Here is a 19493-nt window from a genome sequence, read left to right on the forward strand (position 1 = left end):
GAGATGACGCGGCTCTGAAGAAATAAAATTAAAACGATGTCACTTCTAACGTCATTATCTTCGTCCCACGCGGTGAAAGTCAAGTTCATGTCCGCAACTTTATTTTTCATGTCATAATTTTCCGGCGTCTTTGTCACATCGCATTTACGTCGCAAAATAAAAGATGAAATGTTACTATTCAAATTACATTATAGGTGGACGAAAAAAATTGGAAAAGAAAAACCCTCAAATGAAAAACAGTCATTCATGAGCCTCAGGGAGTGTATCCATCAATGTGAAGCTGTTTCTTTCAGTTCACTGTCTTTGATTATTCGTGGTGAAATCCCAAAGAGAATGCTGAGACAGTAAAGAAAATGTGAATGTCAACGAAACTGCGTACTTTCGTAATTAAATTAATGTATCCGATTTTAAGACGGAAATTTGCGTGCAAAAATTTAACAATAGTGGATGATTAAAATTGGGAAAACTGGAACAAATTCCAATTCATTTCGTTTAACCCAATTAATATTCCTAGAAATTCCGGTATTTGAAAGGAATCCCATGATTAATTTTGCATAACATGTGCGTGAAAATTAGCGTGTTCATTCATACGCTTTTTCAGTGAATTTGAACGGAAGTGTTTGCACCAACATAGCGGAAAAACTGATTATTGTCACATAATGACTGTTGGGATATTAAACGATCAGAACAGACCTGCTCTTTAGGTTGTTATTACTCAATTTATCTGATTAGATAGGATAGAATTCCAACAGTCGCAGTAAAACCGTATCGATTTTCCACAACTAAAAAAAGAACCTTTTATATACAAAAAAAAACTAACTAATTAATTTAGAACATTAGTTTATCTATCTAAATACCGGTACTGTTATCAAACCTTTTTGTTTTCTCCATAAAAATTTATTTATATTTAATTTAGTTGAAGCTTTGAATATTTGAAGAGGAAAGAAATTTATTAGTACGACCTTACTCTGGAGATTAAACTGTAAAAAAACCCACACAAAACTTAAGTTCAATGTATTTTATTATTAAGACAAAAATTAAACAATGTTAATGCCCACAAAGACTTTGACCACAAAAACAAAAATTTACTGCGATTATTATTATTGTTAAAGCTAAAAATGAAGACGGGAAAAAGCACTGACCATATGGACGAATTATCTTTAGAAAAAAAAATATTTTCATGAAAGTGTTGCCATCTCTCGTTGTATTGAACACGCTCTAAACATAATTGAAGGGTTCTACCTTTTTTTGGAATCGCAAGTTTTAAATTATAAGCAAAAGTATAGGAAAAGAAAGAATGGATAAATGCGAAATTGACGAGGAGATAAAGACACGGTCAAAAATGAATTAAAACCTGCACAGAAATCTAAGAATATTGTCAGAAAGCAAGAGAATTTCACGGGAAAGACATGGCGACTAAAACAAGAATAAGAACTAGAAATGGTGACAACCCAAAAAATAACACCGCTCGATTTCATAAGTTTTTTATATTAAGTCAATAAAAACAATAAATCAGATCTTTGTATAAGTCGTTAAAGATCAAAACGACTTTCCTTTATTAAAATTCGTAATACAATAACCTCTAGACATTTAACAATACAAATCAAGGAGAGCTTCCAAAAATATACTTTGGCAAAGCGAATGAAAAAAACCAAGAGAGACAATTTTGGCACAATTAACAATAATTTTGTCAACATGAATACTCTTTAACTATGAGTCTCAACGACATTATCACTTTCCTCTTGGGAAATATAAAATGAACTAATTAATCCTAATTTAGGCATCTTTGAGAGCTAATTCTCTCGGTTCGTGTGGAGCTGGTAGCTTTTCATAACTCGCTTCAATTCCCCAAATTTCCCTTCCATAATCAATGATGGTGCGGTCACTGGAGAACTTTCCAGAAGTAGCGATGTTATTGATCGCCATTTCAATCCATTTACATTGATTCTGAAAAAAATATCATCACAACTACACTTTCTTCACAAAACTCACCTCATAGACGCTGCTAACTTCATCCTGCTTCTTAATATACGCATTGTAATCAGCAAACAAGTAAAACCTATCATACTTAAGCAAAATATCAGCGAGATCTTTAAACTCATCGGGATTATTCGGACTGAAAAATCCATTTTGGATTTGATCCACGACTTGTTTCAGCTCTGGATTCGCGTTGTAGTAATCATACGCGTTGTAACCTTTCTTCTTCAAAGCTTCGACTTCTTCAACGGTCATCCCGAAGATGAATATGTTCTCTCGTCCCATTTCTTCGGCCATTTCCACGTTGGCGCCATCGAGGGTACCAATCGTCAGAGCTCCATTCAGCTGGAATTTCATGTTACCAGTACCTGATGCTTCGGTTCCAGCTGTGGAAATCTGTTCGCTGAGGTCAGCGGCGGGAATTATCTTCTCAGCAAGAGTGACTCGGTAGTTCTCCAAGTAAATCACTTTTAGTTTATCACCAACGATGGGGTCATTGTTTATTACGTTAGCCACGTAGTTGATGAGTTTGATGATTTTCTTAGCGGTGTAATACCCTGGCGCTGCCTTTCCGCCAATCATTACAGTGCGTGGAGTGAACTTAGCTGCAGGGTTCTTCTTGATTCTGTTGTACAAAGTGATGATGTGAAGACAGTTAAGAAGTTGTCTCTTGTACTCATGAATGCGTTTGACGTGAATGTCGAACATGGACGCGGGGTTGATCTTAATACCGTAATCTTTCTCGATCAGTTGAGCAAGTTTGAGTTTGTTCTCTTGCTTTACTTTCATTACGATTCGTTGGAAGGAAGGATCTTTCGCCCATTGTTTAAGCTTCTGGAGTTCGTCGAGGTGGACGATCCAATCCTCGCCGATTTTGTCAGAGATTGCGTCGCTCAGGCCGGGGTTACACAACAAGAGCCATCTTCTAGGAGTGATTCCATTAGTCTTATTCTGGAACTTCTCTGGACTGAGTTCGTAGAAATCCTTAAACAAGTCACTTTTGATGATCTCTGAGTGGATTCTAGCCACTCCGTTAACCGCATGGGAACCCACAATGGATAAGTGCGCCATGTTAACACGCTTCCCACCTTCTTCTTCGATTAGAGACATGCGCCTCATTCTGTCCATATCTCCTGGCCATTTTTTCAGGACGTTCTCAAGATGGATGTGGTTGATATGGTAGATAATCTCAAGGTGCCGTGGAAGAATGTTCTGCAGCATATCAACAGGCCACCGCTCTAAGGCTTCGGGTAAAACTGTATGGTTGGTATAAGCGCACGTTTTGACTGTAACGTCCCATGCTTTATTCCAAGGAAGACCCTCAATATCCACAAGGACCCTCATTAATTCTGGAATGGCTAAGGACGGATGAGTGTCGTTGAGTTGAATAGCGACTTTATCAGGTAATAAATCGAAATTCGTTCTTGTGGCTTCACGAGTACCGAATTTCGCCGCTTTAAATCGACGGATAATATCTTGTAGAGTTGCAGCACACATGAAGTATTCCTGTTTAAGACGCAGCTCTTTACCACCGAAATTATTGTCGTTGGGGTACAAAACCCTTGATATGTTTTCAGCCAAGTTCCGATCGAGCACAGCCTGAATATAATCGCCATCATTAACTAAAAAAAACAATTAAAAAAAGATCTTTACAGTCTATAGATAACTCACAGAACTTCAAGTTGAAATCGACGGGGGACTTGGCAGACCACAACCTCAAAGTGTTAACAACGTTATTATTGTAACCGGGGATCGGATTATCGTAAGGTAAAGCAAAGACAACTTGGGTGTTAACCCATTTTTTTCCATTCGGGGTGTCAATCACATTACCGTAAAAATTGACCGGTAACATGTATTCAGGCCTCGCTTTCTCCCACGGATTTCCAAATCTGAGCCAATCGTCTGGTTCTTCTTGTTGCTCCCCGTTGATTATCTTCTGGGCGAAAATTCCATACTCGTATCTAATTCCGTAACCGTAAGCTGCCATGCCTAGAGTGGCCATGGAGTCGAGGAAACAAGCAGCGAGGCGACCGAGACCGCCGTTGCCTAAACCCGCGTCTTCTTCTAATTCTTCAAGTTCTTCGATGTCTAGACCGAGTTGGTAGAGAGCTTCGTCGACTGAGGTTTGGATGCCTAAGTTTATCATTGTGTTTTGAAGGGTGCGGCCCATGTAGAATTCCAACGAGAGGTAATAGACCCTCTGAAATAGTTTCAATTAACTTCAATTTATTGACGTTTAAACCTAATTCTGGAAACAACAAAAAAGTGAACGCACGTGTTATGTAATTCGCAATCCTTCGATGACTTGGTGCACTTAGATAAAGCGTAAGAAAAATAGTCACTAATAGAACTAGAATGTCCAAATTTAGTTCAAGGAGACGCTTCGATCAGTTATCTGCATAAAATCGCCATCAAACGCATTTACCAGTTCATAAATAGCATCAAATTGGATTTAAAGAATTAGTAGCAGTTTTTAATTACAGTGACATGATCCTATTTGCAAATGCTAGTTTTTTTGCGTAAACAAATACTTATGCAATTTTCCTCAATAATTGTTTACTACGCGATAACAGAGGACGGCATTGAAAATGCAGCAAAGCCAAGGTTAAATGAGAATCTGCATTATTAGTTTTTAGAAGGAAGCATAAAATATAAATGTGCAATTATGCTAAAATTAGCTTGCACTTCTTCGGAGTTTTTTCTGTAAAACTGATCTGTTTAGATCTGTTTAAAGAAAAAGTGGAGATGAAAAAAATTACTCGAAAGGTCAGTGAGGACATTTTAATTAAAACTTTATTAGTATTACTGAAGCAATGCAAAAGTAATAATGACATCAGAAAAATTAACATTAAAAATGAATAAAAGTGAACCGGTTAACACGATGTAATATTTTCACTTTATAACTCGCCTGTACAATGAGCAATAATCTCAATAATTTAGCTCAAACGAGTAATCATGTCATTGATCGCAACAGACTCGTGCATAGTTGAGTTATGTGTATAATTTTCAAAAATTAAGAAAATTTGTTTGGCAGCTATTTTAAATTTAATTTTTTTCCGGCGAAAAATTCCACGGAAAAATTCATGTAACGACCTATCAAGTATGAAAAATTGCAAGACAGTGAAATTGAATAATATAGATATTTACGTCTGTAAACATATCAATTTATTGCTTTTATTGATACGCCACTATCTATTTGAACTTAACGCGGATTAGTTCTACCCACGCGTTTTTTCTCCTTTTTGGACTTCGGTGTATTAAACTTTTTTTTGTTAGCAGAATAATAAATTCGTAATAATATTTTTATAAAACAATGATGCGATGACTATTTTAGATGTACAATATGTCGCATTTTTTTTATTTGGCATCATTTAACACTGAAACATTTCATTTTCTAACTGAAACACGTGCAGCAACAAGAGAGCATCCAAAATAAATTTTAGTATTACAATTTTGCCAGTTTATATCACTCTCGGAACTGCGGGAAGCGCTAAAAATAAACTTCGGCCGATGCGTTTTAGATTTTAACAATAAATATTTTGGAAAATTTTCCGACTGTTGGAACAACGCAGTTTGGAACGAACGCCCCATTCAATTTCGAAAAATTGACCTTCGTTCCAGACAATCAGAATTCAATTGAACACCGTCAACTTTTACAAACGGGTTCATTCACTTAAATTAAGTTATTAAATTGGTATCAATCGAGATAAAATTCATTGTTGGCCGATAAAACAAAAATAAAACTCTGACCTTTATCCTTTTAGGATTAAAAGCCAAATTTAAAATTCCAAATAAAAAAATTTTCACCCTCAAAATTTCTCTCACCTTGGGATCCTTTTCGTAATAATGCTGCTGAGTTCTGATCCATCTCGAGACCAAATGGTCCTTCACCGTATGAGCCAAAGCAATGTAATAATCTCTTGCGGTCGCAACATTTCTATCTTTGACCAAAGTATAATGAAGATGTCTATTGAAGGTCTTCTTAATTTCGTTCACATCATCAAGTTGAGCGATTCCTCGGACACTGATTTGTTTTCTTCTTTCGCTGTCCGATTGAGGGATGGACATGTTGACTTCTTGAAGGCGACCGAAAGAAATGAGTTTGAGGTCGCTTCGCCGGCTTTACTTACTTGAAAATGAATGTGGAGGTCACCTTGTGGAATAACGGAATAAATGCGCAAACGCGCGTTTGTAAACATAAAACAGCTGGAAATGTCGTACGGGCAGGACAAATTTTTCTCTTTGTAAATCGTAAAAGTGAACGTTGCTTATTCACGTGGGAGATGATACGCGAAATATTGATCTAGTCCTGATTAGATACCAGAACATTCGAAGTCCACATGAAAATGTAGCGTGAAAGGCGTGAATTGTCAACCAGTAGATTATTTTTAGGACTGAGGAACGACGAGGATGTAGTTGGGCGTTATCAGTAGATTGTCTAGCACTGCATTGGCGTAAACTGGATCATCTAATTATTCCGGATTATCATGACAAACACACGAATTACTTTACGATTATTGCTTTTTTTTTGTTTCGTTTGGAGATTCTGAGATTAGCACAGGGTCAGAAAAGGTAATATAGAAAACGGGGCCTTCAAAAGTTTAAGCTAAAAGAACCGAAGTTCTAAAATTTGGTGAAGAATTTGAATGCTAGAAAAAAATTATTCATTTACCTACTGACCTCATTTCCGGAGGCTCTTCCCTCCCGTTTATTCTTGGCTCCTTAGCAGCTCCATTCCAATTAGAATCTGGGCCTCCCGCTCTGCCCGCGGTTCTCCAATTTAAGAAAAAGAAAAAAGCCGAACTAACTCTTGGTTTCTATTTTCAAAATTTTCTTCAAATATATCCACAACATGTATAACATACAGGCTCATAATAAGAAATACTCGGCTCAGTCTATAGCTCCGTACAGAATCTACAGTCCAAGATAAAAAATTTCACACCTGCACAATTAACTACTGAAAGACATCACTTTACATGATAAAAAACAAATCAAATATAAACAATTAAATAGCATCTTTACAAAAAATTTATAATAAACAGAATTTATTTAGTTTTCTTAGGTTCTTCGCTTGGTTGCTGTGCTTCGATTGCTTTTTCTGTTCCTTCGATTGCTTTTTCTTCTCCTTCGGCGCTGTAACCAAATTCGTTCTTTCGCGATTTATCGACGGGATAAATCCATCTTTGGTAGAGGAATATGAGAAAGACAATGTCGTCTCTGAAGCATCCTATTCGGTACATTGTTGGCATTTTTATAACAAAGGCGAACATGTCGTCTATGAATGTATTCAAGAATTTGTAAGTTAACATGCGCCAAGGGAGGTGTGCAACGGATTTTAGTTTATAGTTGATAAAGAGTTGTGGCGTCATCATTATAAACCCGAAAGTCAACAAATATCCGTACAGTAAATCCAGAACAAACGAGTACCAGCCTTTGTGTTCTAGATAGAATAAAGCGTAAATACTGTAACCCACCAGAAGTGGGAAACAAACCCACGATAAATACTTAAATGCTAAGTTGTCGTATTGTTTGGTACTACTTTCCACGTACGAGCCTTTGTCCTTGAACGTAATACGGCCGTTTTCGAATTTGATGTCCACGACTTTGTAGATTTTCCACATTTCGATTCCTAGTCCGATAAAGCAGCTGACTCTGACGAGGGTGTTCGTTTCGTTATCGAGGACATAGAGTAGCACGACTAGAGACTGAAAGACCCCGAAAAAGACGGAACGAACAGAAAGACCCTCCAAAGAATTACGATTGTTCCAAAATTGAATATCATTCTTAAATGCGAGCAACTCAAAAACGGAATGTAGGATAGAAACCATGATTGTAATTCCCAAGAGATACGGATTGGTATCCATAAGAGTTTCCTTCAAAGTATCTTGTTCCTCATCTGATTCACCCTCTTTGTCGCCCCAGACATTCCACATCTGTCTCATACTTTGAGCGGCGTATAATTGCCACTTGAAAAGACTCAAAGGCTGGAATAAAACGCGCAGATGAAGGCTTTCATTCAAAGGATGATAATCGCGAGCCATGTTCCAAAAATCGTTAGCGTAGAGAACCGGTTTGTAGAATTTACCATCTGCTGTAAACTTGATGAATTGGTCTAAAGGTGCTGGGACGCCCCCATAGGTCCAAGCAGTTTGATCAGTGACTAGATTTAAAGTAAAGTTAGGATGCCAATGTGAGATTATTTTCCCATCTTCAACTTCCGCCTTCTCGCTGGTTCCAGTCAGAAGATTCTTAGTACCACTATTCTTCAACTTCTTGTACTTATTCAACTGTTTAGTGACGCGCGTCATTTGGTTTTTCCCATAGTTACTGGCCTTAGGATTGGGACTCTCACCTCTTTTAGTCACAAACGCGTGTAAATAAAGAGAGCCGTTATTCTTCAAGTTATCGGTAATGGTAATGTTCTTCTCCACGAAATACGACCCGTCAGTACCAGCCCCTGAAGTCCAATCGCCATAAATGAGATTATCCTTGTACCAGAAGAGCTCATCAGGATCAAAATTTTCAATGTCTTCACTCTCAGTTAGATAAACATGTAACGTTAGAGGTGTACCCTCTGGGAAGATATTCCTTGCAGTAAACGTCGGTGTGGCAACTCCTGAATTGTTAGTTTGAGGTGGCGCAGGCTTCCGGAAGAATGACGTGATAAAATAAATTATCAAAGCGCGAATAATCAACGATTTGGTCAATGCGAAGAAGGACTCCATCCGTGTTGGCTGACGCTGGGCTTGTTGCTACAATTTCACTTTTAGTTGAAAATTTTGGAATTATTGATTTGTACTTACAGCATTTTCTGTAGGTTGGTTTTCGTTTGGTTTCGCCACTTCCCCGTTGCTCGACGGGTTATTTTCACTTTGCGGTTCACTCATTTTGCGATTGTTTTATTATTTTAAAATTTTGCTAATTGCTTGACCACATCACATGAACGAAATGAAATGACTTTTCGTTTGAATTCCGTGAAGTTGGTAACGAAATAGGTTATGTCACGCAGGGGTACCAACCTCTTACGTCAGCTGCGAAATTGACCCTGGATCGAGGACAGGGGCGGACTAAAACCAAATAAATTACGAAAAAGTTTATTAAAAACCGTTTCGTTTTGCTAATATTTGTTTGGATCTGATTTTCACTCGGTTTTAGATCACATTTATAAAAAAACTGCTCAAAATAAAATGGTCAAATTTGGTGGATGCGCCAGGAAAATCTTCCAAAATAGACATTTAAATTACCTAGTATTCAAAGTAAGCAGTTACAAACGTTATTATATTGATTCTTCTGTCTGAAGACTACTTCTTTTACAAAGTTAAGAGAAACTGAGATCTGGATTTAGGCGGGTTCCAATTTTTCCGTTACGTCTCTGTTGTTTGTTCAATTGGAAAAACATTAACGAAAAGCTCCCTCAGATGATTTCTAACATTTGAGGGTAGTTAGAACATCATTCGTGGATTAAAAGCTGTAAAACTTTTTTTCGCGCAAAATCACCATACACGTCATCTGGGTTGCAACACGAAATTCCCTAAACACCTGTCAAAATCTTTCCTAGTCCTTTTCTGTAAAATCCGTACGAGCAATGGCTGCTGGAGTGAGTATTTACGATATTTTTACAATTATCTCATAATAATAACATAATCTACCCTTTTTATGGCGAGATTTGCCCCGATGGTGCATAATTTTTAACATGTATGTTTTTATTTTTGCAGACACTTTACTCCTATAACGACAATTTCCGTGCTTCAAAGGCACTAATCGCAGCCCAATACTCAAACGCAAATGTGAAATTAAGCCCCAATTTCGTGTTTGGGGAAACCAACAAAACTAAGGATTTTCTAAAGAAATTTCCCAGTGGAAAGGTAAGCCGGAAAAAGGAGAAGTTTTAAGGTTAAGTCACACTGACAGTTCTGTAGGTACCAGCTTTTGAGTCAAACGACGGTAAATGTCTGCAAGATAGTAACGCTATAGCTTATTATGTAGCTAATGAACAGCTGAGAGGCAAGACAGAGTATGAAAGAGCCCAAGTTTTGCAATGGGTGGGCTTTGGAGAATCAGAGATTCTACCAGCTGGTTGTGCTTGGGTATTTCCCATCTTAGGAGTAATTAAGAAGAGTCCTACAGCTGAAGAGGTAAGTGCCTGTGAATTCAGACAAACCTCTATCAAAGGCAAATCAGTTATTCTCAATTAACTGATTTGTAACACAAAGAGGAAAAGTAACGCAGTTACCTACAACTCCTGAGAAATTCAACTCAAAATGTAGCTGTAACTACCACAGTTTCGCCATTTTATCAACGTCATCTTCAGTCGTTCTTTTCTTTTGTAGGCATACACTAGAGCAAAGGAAGACATGAAACTTGCCCTCAACATCCTAGATAGCCATTTGCTTACTCGTACTTATCTAGTTGGGGAACGCATTACTCTAGCTGACATTGTAATAGCGTGCAACCTTTTGAACCTGTACAAATACGCGTTTGACCCAGATTACAGAAAGCCCTTTGTTAATGTCAACAGATGGTTCACCACTCTGGTCAACCAACCTCAATTCAAGGCTGTTTTGGGTCAGGTGCAATTCTTAAACAAAGTTGCGCAACCGTTCACTGCCCCACCAGGAGGTAATGAAGGTAAGTCCCTTTTAAAACCACTCATGTCTAACAAAACTAACTTTACAAGCTGCTAATAATAGTAATGTTTCGGAGAAGAATAATAAGAAAAAAAGTAAGTGGGGCTGGTGTCGACTTTGGATTCTAATTTCTTTTTTTCAACAGGTAAAAATAAGAAGAAGGATGACAAGAAAGACAAGAAGCAACAGCAGCAACAACAAAAGAAAGAAACACCGAAAAAGGAAAAGGAACCTGCTGAAGATTTGGACGCTACAGATGAACTTCTCGCCGCCGAACCTAAATCTAAAGATCCTTTTGATTCTATGCCTAAAGGAACTTTCAACATGGATGACTTTAAACGGTTTTATTCTAACGAAGATGAGGCCAAATCCATTCCCTACTTTTGGGAGAAGTTTGATCCAGAAAATTATTCCATTTGGTATGGAGAATACAAATATCCGGAGGAACTCGCTAAAGTATTTATGAGCTGCAATCTGATCACTGGAATGTATCAGAGATTAGACAAAATGCGCAAGCAAGCCTTTGCGTCAGTGTGTCTATTTGGAGAAGACAATAACAGCTCCATTTCCGGGATTTGGGTGTGGAGAGGCCACGAGCTCGCATTTCCGGTAAGTAAATTTTTACTATGAAACATCGGCGTCAAAATTTTTTGAAATTTCCCGCCCCGCAGTTTTAGGGGTGCTAAAATTAAAGTTATCAACATGTAGGCGTGTAACGCAAACGTCACGTACTGGCTAATAAAACAAAATCTTTTTTCAGTTGAGCCCCGACTGGCAGATCGACTACGAGTCCTACGACTGGAAGAAACTGGACGCAAAATCCGAAGAAACCAAGAAGCTCGTCGCCCAGTACTTTTCGTGGAGTGGCACCGACAAAAAAGGAAGAAAGTTCAACCAAGGAAAAATTTTCAAGTAAAGCCCTTATTTAATGTCTTTTTTATAACCGTGTCATTTTGATAATTTAAATTAAATCATTGTTCTAATGTTTGTGGGTTCTTTAATCCTGACTGTTTTCTTTCAAATAAAAGGCTTTTAAATGTATTTGTGTTTTATTTCAATAAATTAAAAATCCGTGGATTATGTTTCAACTTCAAAGTGATCATCTCTGTTGATTGGGTCACCTTTCAGCAGTGCTACAATCATGCTAAAAATAAAAAGTGGTATTACGCAATTAGTGAATTATTTATAGCTTACCAATATAAATACGCGAAGAAAAATACGAGATAATACCCTAAATAAATCATGCAGTCTCTCATGTGCTTCTTTAATTGCCCCCTGTTGTGAATTTCTGTAGGATCATAAATTCCTAAATTACCACTGGGGACTGTTGTAAGCTCATAACACATCCACAGAGCCATGGGGAGGTTTAAAATGACCAAAAACCAGTGCCCATGAATTAAAAAAAGAAATGATAAAAATCCGTGGGCTATCAATTTCGGGAGGCTCCACTGATTCAGCTTCGAACAACACTCTTGTGCATTTAAATAGTCACATTCTAAATCAGATAATGTAATAACCTGAGAACAGTTAAAGAAAACAACAAGTTAAATTTGCACTTAACCAATTTGTTTACAAAGGATACAAAGTAGACGAGAAGAAATAATACTGCTCCTGTGTTCAAAAGAGAGAAGGCAAAAAGCAACGGATCGGATAAAATCATGTTTTGGGGTGTACTTTACGTATTTCGAGAGATTCGCTTAAAACTTTTGCATTTTTGATGAGGTTAGGAGACTGACAACAAAAAGTAGCAGAAATGACAGAGCGAGATTTCGTGCCGCGCATGCGCAGTTGATTTACACACAGGTGCGCCAAAATTTAAAATAACAAAAATTTAAATAACCTTCGGGTCTTTTTAATGGGATTGTCTGCTAGATGGTTCCTAAAATAAAAACACGAACGTTTTGGTTAATTTTTATTACCTCTAAAATAACTCATAGCATACCTGTAATTAATAGCAACGAAAATAATGAATACAATATTAACTGAAAAAACACAAATCAATCATTACATACTCCATAACATGTTATGATTAGCGAGAATGTAACAATTCTTAGATAACGTATTATAATAAAAAATGCTAAGAACATAAAAAACATTTCGTCAAAGGGGTTATATAAAAAACAAAAACGCAACAATAAATCCATTAAAATTATACTTTCAATGGTGGATATTCTTCGTCAATAACAGCATGAACTCTACAAACTGGACATGCACTTTGTCGCTTCAACCAGTTTGTAATACACTAAAAACAAGCGTCAGTTTCCAGCTTCAATTTCGTTCTCTTACCTTTTTATGGAATTCATGCTGACATGGAAGACTATGACTTGTGCTGCCATCATAATCCTCAAAACAAATACAACACTTGCTATCAGAGTGATCGTTATGCCACTGTGTCTTTGAAACACTACTCCAAATGGATTTAGCCCCCGCGCTCTTTTTAATCGCTTTTTTGATCTCTTCTATTAGAACTTTCCTAGGAAGACCTATCAGAGAACCTCCGTTTAGATTATCGCGCACATGGCACGTAATTTCTTGTAGTTCAACTTCGCCTAAATCCCTAAAATTACTTTGAAGGAACTTTAGCAAGTCCTGAAAATGAGTGAGGGTGTTACAAAAAGTTATCAACAGCGTCTTTCGAGTACCTGTTCTGATTTATAGGTGCTAACACTTTCATTTGGTGTTGGTATTGGTGATGGCACTTTCTTATTGATTTGTTGCGGTTGACTCTGATTTTGGGCGCTTTGAGATGATTGTGATTGTTGTGCGCGTTGACCATTATATTGATATTGGGGGTTATTGGGAACAATGTACTGATAGTTTTTCATACCATTCAGTGGAGGATGGAATTTGGGGTGGAAACTTGGCGAACCTGTGGTTCTACCATCCTCTTTGTAAGTATTGTAGTTATTCCCAAAATGGTTCGGATTTTGTTCTAAAACCAACAATGACCACAAACACAATGTTAGACCTCTTATTACCATTTTCCCTGTATCCTCCTTGATTCCCGAACTGGATACCACCATTGGGGAAAGTGATATTGTACAGACTCTTGCTTTGTGCCATTATAATTTTGAAATTCCTGTAGATAATATCTTGAATGTCATTGGGAATATTCATAATTCCTGGCCATTCATTCGTTTTTATCATGGAATATTTTTTGGCAACAATTTGTTCGTCAACGGTTCTATAATACGCCTAGATTTCTACATTAGAAGGGAGTAAACATTTTGACCGATCTTACCTCAAAATCTCTTTTTGCCCCAGTTATTTTATTAAGAGTAGTCTTCCACATTGCCACTTCTTGTTTACATTCGTCTGGTGTCGGTTTATCAGCCGGATGTAAATATTTTTGAATATCAGACAAATAGATGATTTTATAATCACATTTTTCCTCAAACCTAAAAAGGGTATTAAAAACAATTGCAATCAACCATGAATACTCACAATTGGTAAATATTTTTTTGCATGTTATATTTTTGTTGGAGTTGTTCGATTAATAATTTTTGAAGAACTTCTACATGTTTCTGAGACTGTTCATACTTCTTTTCTAAAACTACAAACTGTTCTTTCAAAAATTCAAACTCGGTGGACTTTTCTTGTCGTTTGGTGTCCCGCGCTAATAGTTTTTCACTAAGTTCGTTATTTTTTTTCTGTAATTGTTTAATTTCTGTATCTTTTTTGCTCTGCATGTTGCTCATTTTGTTTTTAATGTCTAAAACAGCGCTAAGTAATTGTTTATTCATTTCTTTTTCAACGGTCTGCACAGAAGCGTGCACTTTTTTGGGTGTTATTGTTTGAGTTGCTATTTCTGTTTTACTTTGCGAGCCTTGTGTTTTTTTAATAGCTCCTTTGGTATGATTCTGAACGGCTTTCGTAATTCTTTCGCGTTTTTCCTCATTTGTTTCCTTGCGTGGTTTTTCTACTTTTTCCTTTTGTTTTTCCTCCTTTTTGGAAAGAGGGGAGAAGTCAACTTCGCATAATTTTCCTATTTTCAACCAGTTTTCTTTGAAACCCTTCTTCATTTCTTTATCATCTTCCTTAGCCTTTAGAAGTTCACTATAAATTGAAATGAGGACAAACAGTGCAGTTATGAAACTCACCATGCAAACTTCAATCCGTTTATTTTCAATTTCAAAAAATCGTCGTTTATTTCAGGTATTATCTCTTCATTCAAAATACTGTTCGGTTTGAAGTTGTATCCTTTATTCAGAAGACTTTGACAACATTGCAATTCGTCGTGGGCGAAAGACAATCTAAAAACACGACGTTAGATCACGATTTTGCGTTTTTTTACCTTACCGATCGTTTGATATGTGTACGAAAGCTTTCAAATAAGGCACTAGTGGTAATTTGATTGGTTTGTGAATGGAGTTTAATATTACAAGAGCTTGTTCTGACTTGTAGTCCGCACCAATTGAAGAGTAGGCAAAACAACTATGAAGTGAAAAAAGATCGAGATCGTTGAGGTTCAAAGCTTCAACAATGCAATCTTTGTGTAAGTCGGCCAAAATTCCGCCGTAGATCATTTCTGCATTCATGTAGTCTTTGTTGGTCAAACATTCTGTGGCTAGGTCTAGGCAGTTTTTGAAAGCTTTGACTTTCGATGCTAAAAGTTCCGCGGGACCCTTTAAAACGCCTAAATCCATTTTTTCTTCTGCTGAAAGATGTGAGAATGGTTAAACAAAAACATCCAATTTAGACGAAGTTAGCAGGTAATTATTAGAGATTTAGATCAGAGATACATAAAAATTCGTGTTAATTATGACCAATTAATTATCGACGATGACGTAATTTTAATGCTGATAAAATTCCATGCGATTACAAGAAAATGCCGAGAAAACATTTTGTACTCTTTTAGGTGTGAAAATTACTCACGAACGACATAAAGATAAAAAACCGGTTACAAAGTATATAAGATAAGTTTTGTAAAAGTATAATAATTAAAAAGAAACTGTTTGTAAACACATTAAACTGAATTAAATGATACTATGTAATCATTTCGCATCTGATAAATAAATTTGTTTATAAATTTCCATTTTAAAAACGATAAATTTGTATATGACTGACACGCAATTACGAACATAATGGAACAATTTGTGAGTTATAAAACGACAATAATAAAAATTGCATAATTTGTGTACAATGACAGTCTGAAATCGAAACCTAATTTGGAATCTCATCAATGCAAATAGCTTGAGTAGTAATTATACAGTAATTTAATCATGAAATTTTGAAAAATCAAATCAAATTTAATGTTAGCATGTATCGGCACGAAATTTAAAACCGTCAAAGAAAAATGAATGTAAAGAAATAAGAATCAAAAGTTAAGTGTACAAAGAAACGCTACAATCGTTCATAATCATTTTTTGCGTCAACTCTTTATCGTGCATTGATATATTGATTTAATGATAACAAACGGCTATAAATCCACATAAGCTTGGTTTATTTGCAGGAAGTTTTTACCCGCTTTTATACCTTCAGCTTAGCGGATAATTTTCAGAGAAACACATTAAAAACTCTCAAGTTGTAAAAAGATAGGCAAGTATTTCAGAAAAAACATTTAAGAGATAAAAAAACGAAGTGTAAATTGTTCAAATCTTTATGAAACTTGGCAATAACAACTAAACGTTATATAAACACTTGAACAAATCTAGGATCAAAAATTACGGTTAATAACTCCTTCTTTAGAAGAAAATTTCCAGCGCTTAATCAAAAGTAAGATTTTGAATCCAGACAAGCAAAGATCATGGGCGCTTTGAAATGCTTTTTAGACAGACGGTATAAACTTTCAAAAAAAAAAAACAATGACCTTGAAACATTTTGAATGCACTTGTTATCACTGGGTGGGGTAAGAAAGTCTTCAGAAGACGCCACGTTGTGGACTTTCACGTAGTAATTATCAACTTTGTTAATAACAAAAAATTCCATATGCCTCCGCATACAAGAAAGAAAAATACATTTTAACAGCATCTAATTCGACCTAAGTTCAAGATTCAAATCATGATGACATATCGTTAAATTCATAAAAACAGACAATTTTCCCTGAAACAAATCAAAAGTGAGGTTATAATCACTTACCAGCAACTCAATTTTTAAAGTTTGGGAATTAATGGTGGCGACTTTAGTGTTCCAATTTTGACGTAAGTAAACAATTCGCAGCCGTTGGAAAGCGTAATAGTCGCATGTGACACAAAAAGAGCACCAGCGCAATCTTAACACAGTGCAAATTACAAGAACGAAAACGGAAATGAATGGAAAATTTTGAAGTACCTGTTGTTATCAGCGGTTACAGGTTTCTGTATTACTATACACATAGGTGGCGCTACTTAACTAGTGACTTTAGTTGGTGGGCTTGATTTTTAAAAAAGAAACCAGTTTTTTTGCCCGCCAAACAATTTAAAATTAGTTCAGTAAAATTCCCGATTAAAAACATATTAGAAAGTTGTACAAGTGCGGATATTTCACCGTTTTTATCATACACACATTCATTTACATTTTCAATCTATAATACCCAAGTTCCTTCACTTTCAATTTCATTCTGTTGACCTAAATGTTTTGTTGAAATTTTATAAGCGTATAGTTGATTCGGACATTCTCTTTGTTGATTGTCAAGAATAAAATAATAAAATTTCTAGGTGGTTGTATTTTTCTATTGAGTTGTTCTTGTATAACTTTCCAGCAGCGATAGAAACAACCAATTATTTTAGTCTGTAATTGCAGAAATGGAAAGTGTAATAATGCGTTTAATTTATTATAATATTGATTTATCTATCTACATAGTCGTGGTTATTATAACTAACTGCATGTTGCATAGCGGTTTAATAACAATGCTTGGTTGAATGACATAACTTTGAGGTTTAAGATCACGATAAGAATTTTTTCATTTTCTTGTGCCGGAACAACGCACGTCCGAGAGGAAAGTTTAAATTCTTTTTACACGATTATCTAGATCTTTGATAGATAAGAAGGTGACTTCTTTTGATACCGATTTATTTTGAGAACGCTTCTATTTATCTTTCATTACAAGGAGGACGTATCAGGAGAATCTTCCTGAGTAAAAATCACAAAGAATGAAGCAATATAAATGAGAAATAATAAAACTACTTTTTCCAAATACTTTTCAGGTCATACAGATCTTACTTACCTATTTATAAGGACTTCAAAAAAATGTTACATGGTCGAACATTTATTTTGATATTTTGGAATTTTTTATGTTTACCTTATAACAGTTTTTAGCATACCTTTCTTGTTTTAGGGCAATATTAATGAAATTACATTCTAATAGGTAAATGATTACATACGTCATTGATTCGATCCGAAAATTTCCAACGAGTACATGTTCTAAAATTCTTCCAAAGGAAATAAAGTTAAGTTTAATTGCCAGTTTTAACGACGAAGATACTATTTCATGAGCTAGTAATATGTGCAGAATGTTGCATTTAATAGTAGTATTAATTAGAATTGCAACATTCATCTAAATCGACCTTCAAGAATCACAATACGCTGCGATGCAAAACGGACAAAACCATTCACTTCTTATTTTATCATCCTTCTAACTTGTGAGCCAATTTGGTTTTCACTTCTTCGGTTTTTTGATTTTGTAATTTCGGGCCATGACATTTTAGATTTTAGAACCCTACAGCCACACATTTATAAAAACTGTGGAACATTAAAACTGTAATAATAGTGCAATATTAAAGATTTATAGTGTTGCTCTTTTTCTACGCCAACGACTACTTTTTTTTCGAGAGACACTATGCAGACAAGTTTATTTCCAATAAAGAAACATAATATCGCTAAGAGTTGCTAATAAATTTAATTTAAAGGTTCCCCACATATTTGTTTATCTCCACATGTCTACCACATTCAAAAAAGAAAGTTTGAGGAACTAACATCGCACACCTCTAACCTTTTGATCTGGTAGATCTTTAGCTGTTATACATTACGAAGTAAACGACCCAAAATCGAACCCGTTTCGAATTTTCTCCAACCACGCCTAACTACTTCAAATTTTACCAGCTCTTACATAATAATGCATTTCTGAATTATTACTAAAATGATTAGGTGGTTATTAACACGACGAAAGTGACGGATCTTCCCACATTCTTTTGTTAAGAACTTGAACTTCCTCATGATTGCCTCATCCGAATTTGGTCTAAATGATTTCGTGTAGTAATAAACTAATTGTTCATTGTTCGACCTTTCGAAAGGCGATTTATATGAAGAGATCTGGAGCTGCGATGATAAAAAATGGATTTTGACCAAGGTTGGTTGTCAAAAAATTAGATTAATATGTGAGATTTTTAAGTAATTTTGCCTCAAGACGTGAAGTTATTAATTAATAGATTTATATTTTTTTAGTTTATTTGGGAACTTAATTACTTCATAAAATTAAGTTGAGTTAACTAACAATTAACAATCAATCGTTGAAACGTAAACTTTTCGGCAATTGATGGTGAAAGGCTCAGTTTGTGCAATAAATAACTCTAGCAAACAATTTATTACTTTGTGTCTACATAAATAAAGTTTTGCACTCGCAGGAAATTGAGCTTGTGACACGGGAGTTTGACCCAAATAACGAGTATTTGAATATAGGAAGGCAAATCTGTCACAAGACAATGATAAAGTAGTCTAAAATGTCAATGTTATCCACTAAAATACTCCAAAACAAAGCGGAATAAACATGAGCAGGATCTCAAGACAGGGGCACTTTTACTGGAAATGTTAAGTGTGGGCTGACGTTGCATTAGAGTGCATTGATTGCATAAATTCAACTCAAATTTGAAAGTGTGATATGGCGAACCCCGTTTTGATTTCTCTTAAGATTTTGTCGTTCAACTTTGCTCGATTACCCAATCGATTTGATTTTCCGTAATCAGCAACATCCTG

General features: G+C 35.8%; 5 protein-coding genes across 9 annotated transcripts; 1 reads left to right on the forward strand and 4 right to left on the reverse strand.

Moving 5' to 3' along the window:
• Window positions 1-1512: 1512 nt before the first annotated feature.
• Glyp (glycogen phosphorylase) lies at window positions 1513-6359 on the reverse strand. Of its 2 annotated transcripts, XM_088043799.1 has the most exons (5): window positions 6108-6359; window positions 5803-6053; window positions 3649-4177; window positions 1993-3599; window positions 1513-1947 (listed from the first exon to the last, which is right to left on the reverse strand). In XM_088043799.1, exons 2-5 carry the CDS (start codon window positions 6043-6045, stop codon window positions 1777-1779), a joined length of 2550 nt encoding a protein of 849 aa, XP_087899925.1. In that variant the 5' UTR covers window positions 6046-6053; window positions 6108-6359; the 3' UTR covers window positions 1513-1776. The 2 variants fall into 2 exon arrangements, with proteins under 2 accessions (XP_087899925.1, XP_087899924.1); XM_088043798.1 differs by having other exon boundaries at window positions 5803-6359.
• Window positions 6360-6780: 421 nt separating this feature from the next.
• LOC148169963 (putative lipid scramblase CLPTM1) lies at window positions 6781-9009 on the reverse strand. Its single transcript, XM_088043803.1, has 2 exons — window positions 8781-9009; window positions 6781-8729 (listed from the first exon to the last, which is right to left on the reverse strand). Exons 1-2 carry the CDS (start codon window positions 8862-8864, stop codon window positions 7023-7025), a joined length of 1791 nt encoding a protein of 596 aa, XP_087899929.1. The 5' UTR covers window positions 8865-9009; the 3' UTR covers window positions 6781-7022.
• Window positions 9010-9463: 454 nt separating this feature from the next.
• Window positions 9464-11645, forward strand: eEF1gamma (elongation factor 1-gamma). Of its 2 annotated transcripts, XM_088043804.1 has the most exons (7): window positions 9464-9574; window positions 9693-9842; window positions 9897-10112; window positions 10308-10605; window positions 10655-10699; window positions 10750-11213; window positions 11365-11645. In XM_088043804.1, exons 1-7 carry the CDS (start codon window positions 9563-9565, stop codon window positions 11518-11520), a joined length of 1341 nt encoding a protein of 446 aa, XP_087899930.1. In that variant the 5' UTR covers window positions 9464-9562; the 3' UTR covers window positions 11521-11645. The 2 variants fall into 2 exon arrangements, with proteins under 2 accessions (XP_087899930.1, XP_087899931.1); XM_088043805.1 differs by lacking the exon at window positions 10655-10699.
• Window positions 11635-12627, reverse strand: cnir (cornichon-like protein). Its single transcript, XM_088043806.1, has 4 exons — window positions 12547-12627; window positions 12187-12483; window positions 11799-12121; window positions 11635-11748 (listed from the first exon to the last, which is right to left on the reverse strand). The coding sequence occupies exons 2-4, from the start codon at window positions 12262-12264 to the stop codon at window positions 11682-11684; spliced, it is 468 nt and encodes a 155-aa protein (XP_087899932.1). The 5' UTR covers window positions 12265-12483; window positions 12547-12627; the 3' UTR covers window positions 11635-11681.
• On the reverse strand, window positions 12504-16772 carry LOC148169966 (uncharacterized). 3 transcript variants are annotated; one of them, XM_088043801.1, is made up of 9 exons: window positions 16683-16772; window positions 14904-15261; window positions 14705-14857; window positions 14049-14660; window positions 13846-14002; window positions 13583-13799; window positions 13247-13536; window positions 12891-13193; window positions 12504-12846 (listed from the first exon to the last, which is right to left on the reverse strand). In XM_088043801.1, the coding sequence occupies exons 2-9, from the start codon at window positions 15248-15250 to the stop codon at window positions 12754-12756; spliced, it is 2172 nt and encodes a 723-aa protein (XP_087899927.1). In that variant the 5' UTR covers window positions 15251-15261; window positions 16683-16772; the 3' UTR covers window positions 12504-12753. The 3 variants fall into 3 exon arrangements, with proteins under 3 accessions (XP_087899927.1, XP_087899928.1, XP_087899926.1); XM_088043802.1 differs by having other exon boundaries at window positions 14904-15258; window positions 16683-16764; XM_088043800.1 differs by lacking the exon at window positions 16683-16772 and adding an exon at window positions 16414-16474 and having other exon boundaries at window positions 14904-15258.
• Window positions 16773-19493: the final 2721 nt, after the last annotated feature.

This window comes from Gnatocerus cornutus, chromosome 8 (genome assembly GCF_029298725.1).
Source record: "Gnatocerus cornutus isolate USDA-ARS CGAHR chromosome 8, icGnaCorn1.1, whole genome shotgun sequence".
NCBI classification, from domain to species: domain Eukaryota; kingdom Metazoa; phylum Arthropoda; class Insecta; order Coleoptera; family Tenebrionidae; genus Gnatocerus; species Gnatocerus cornutus.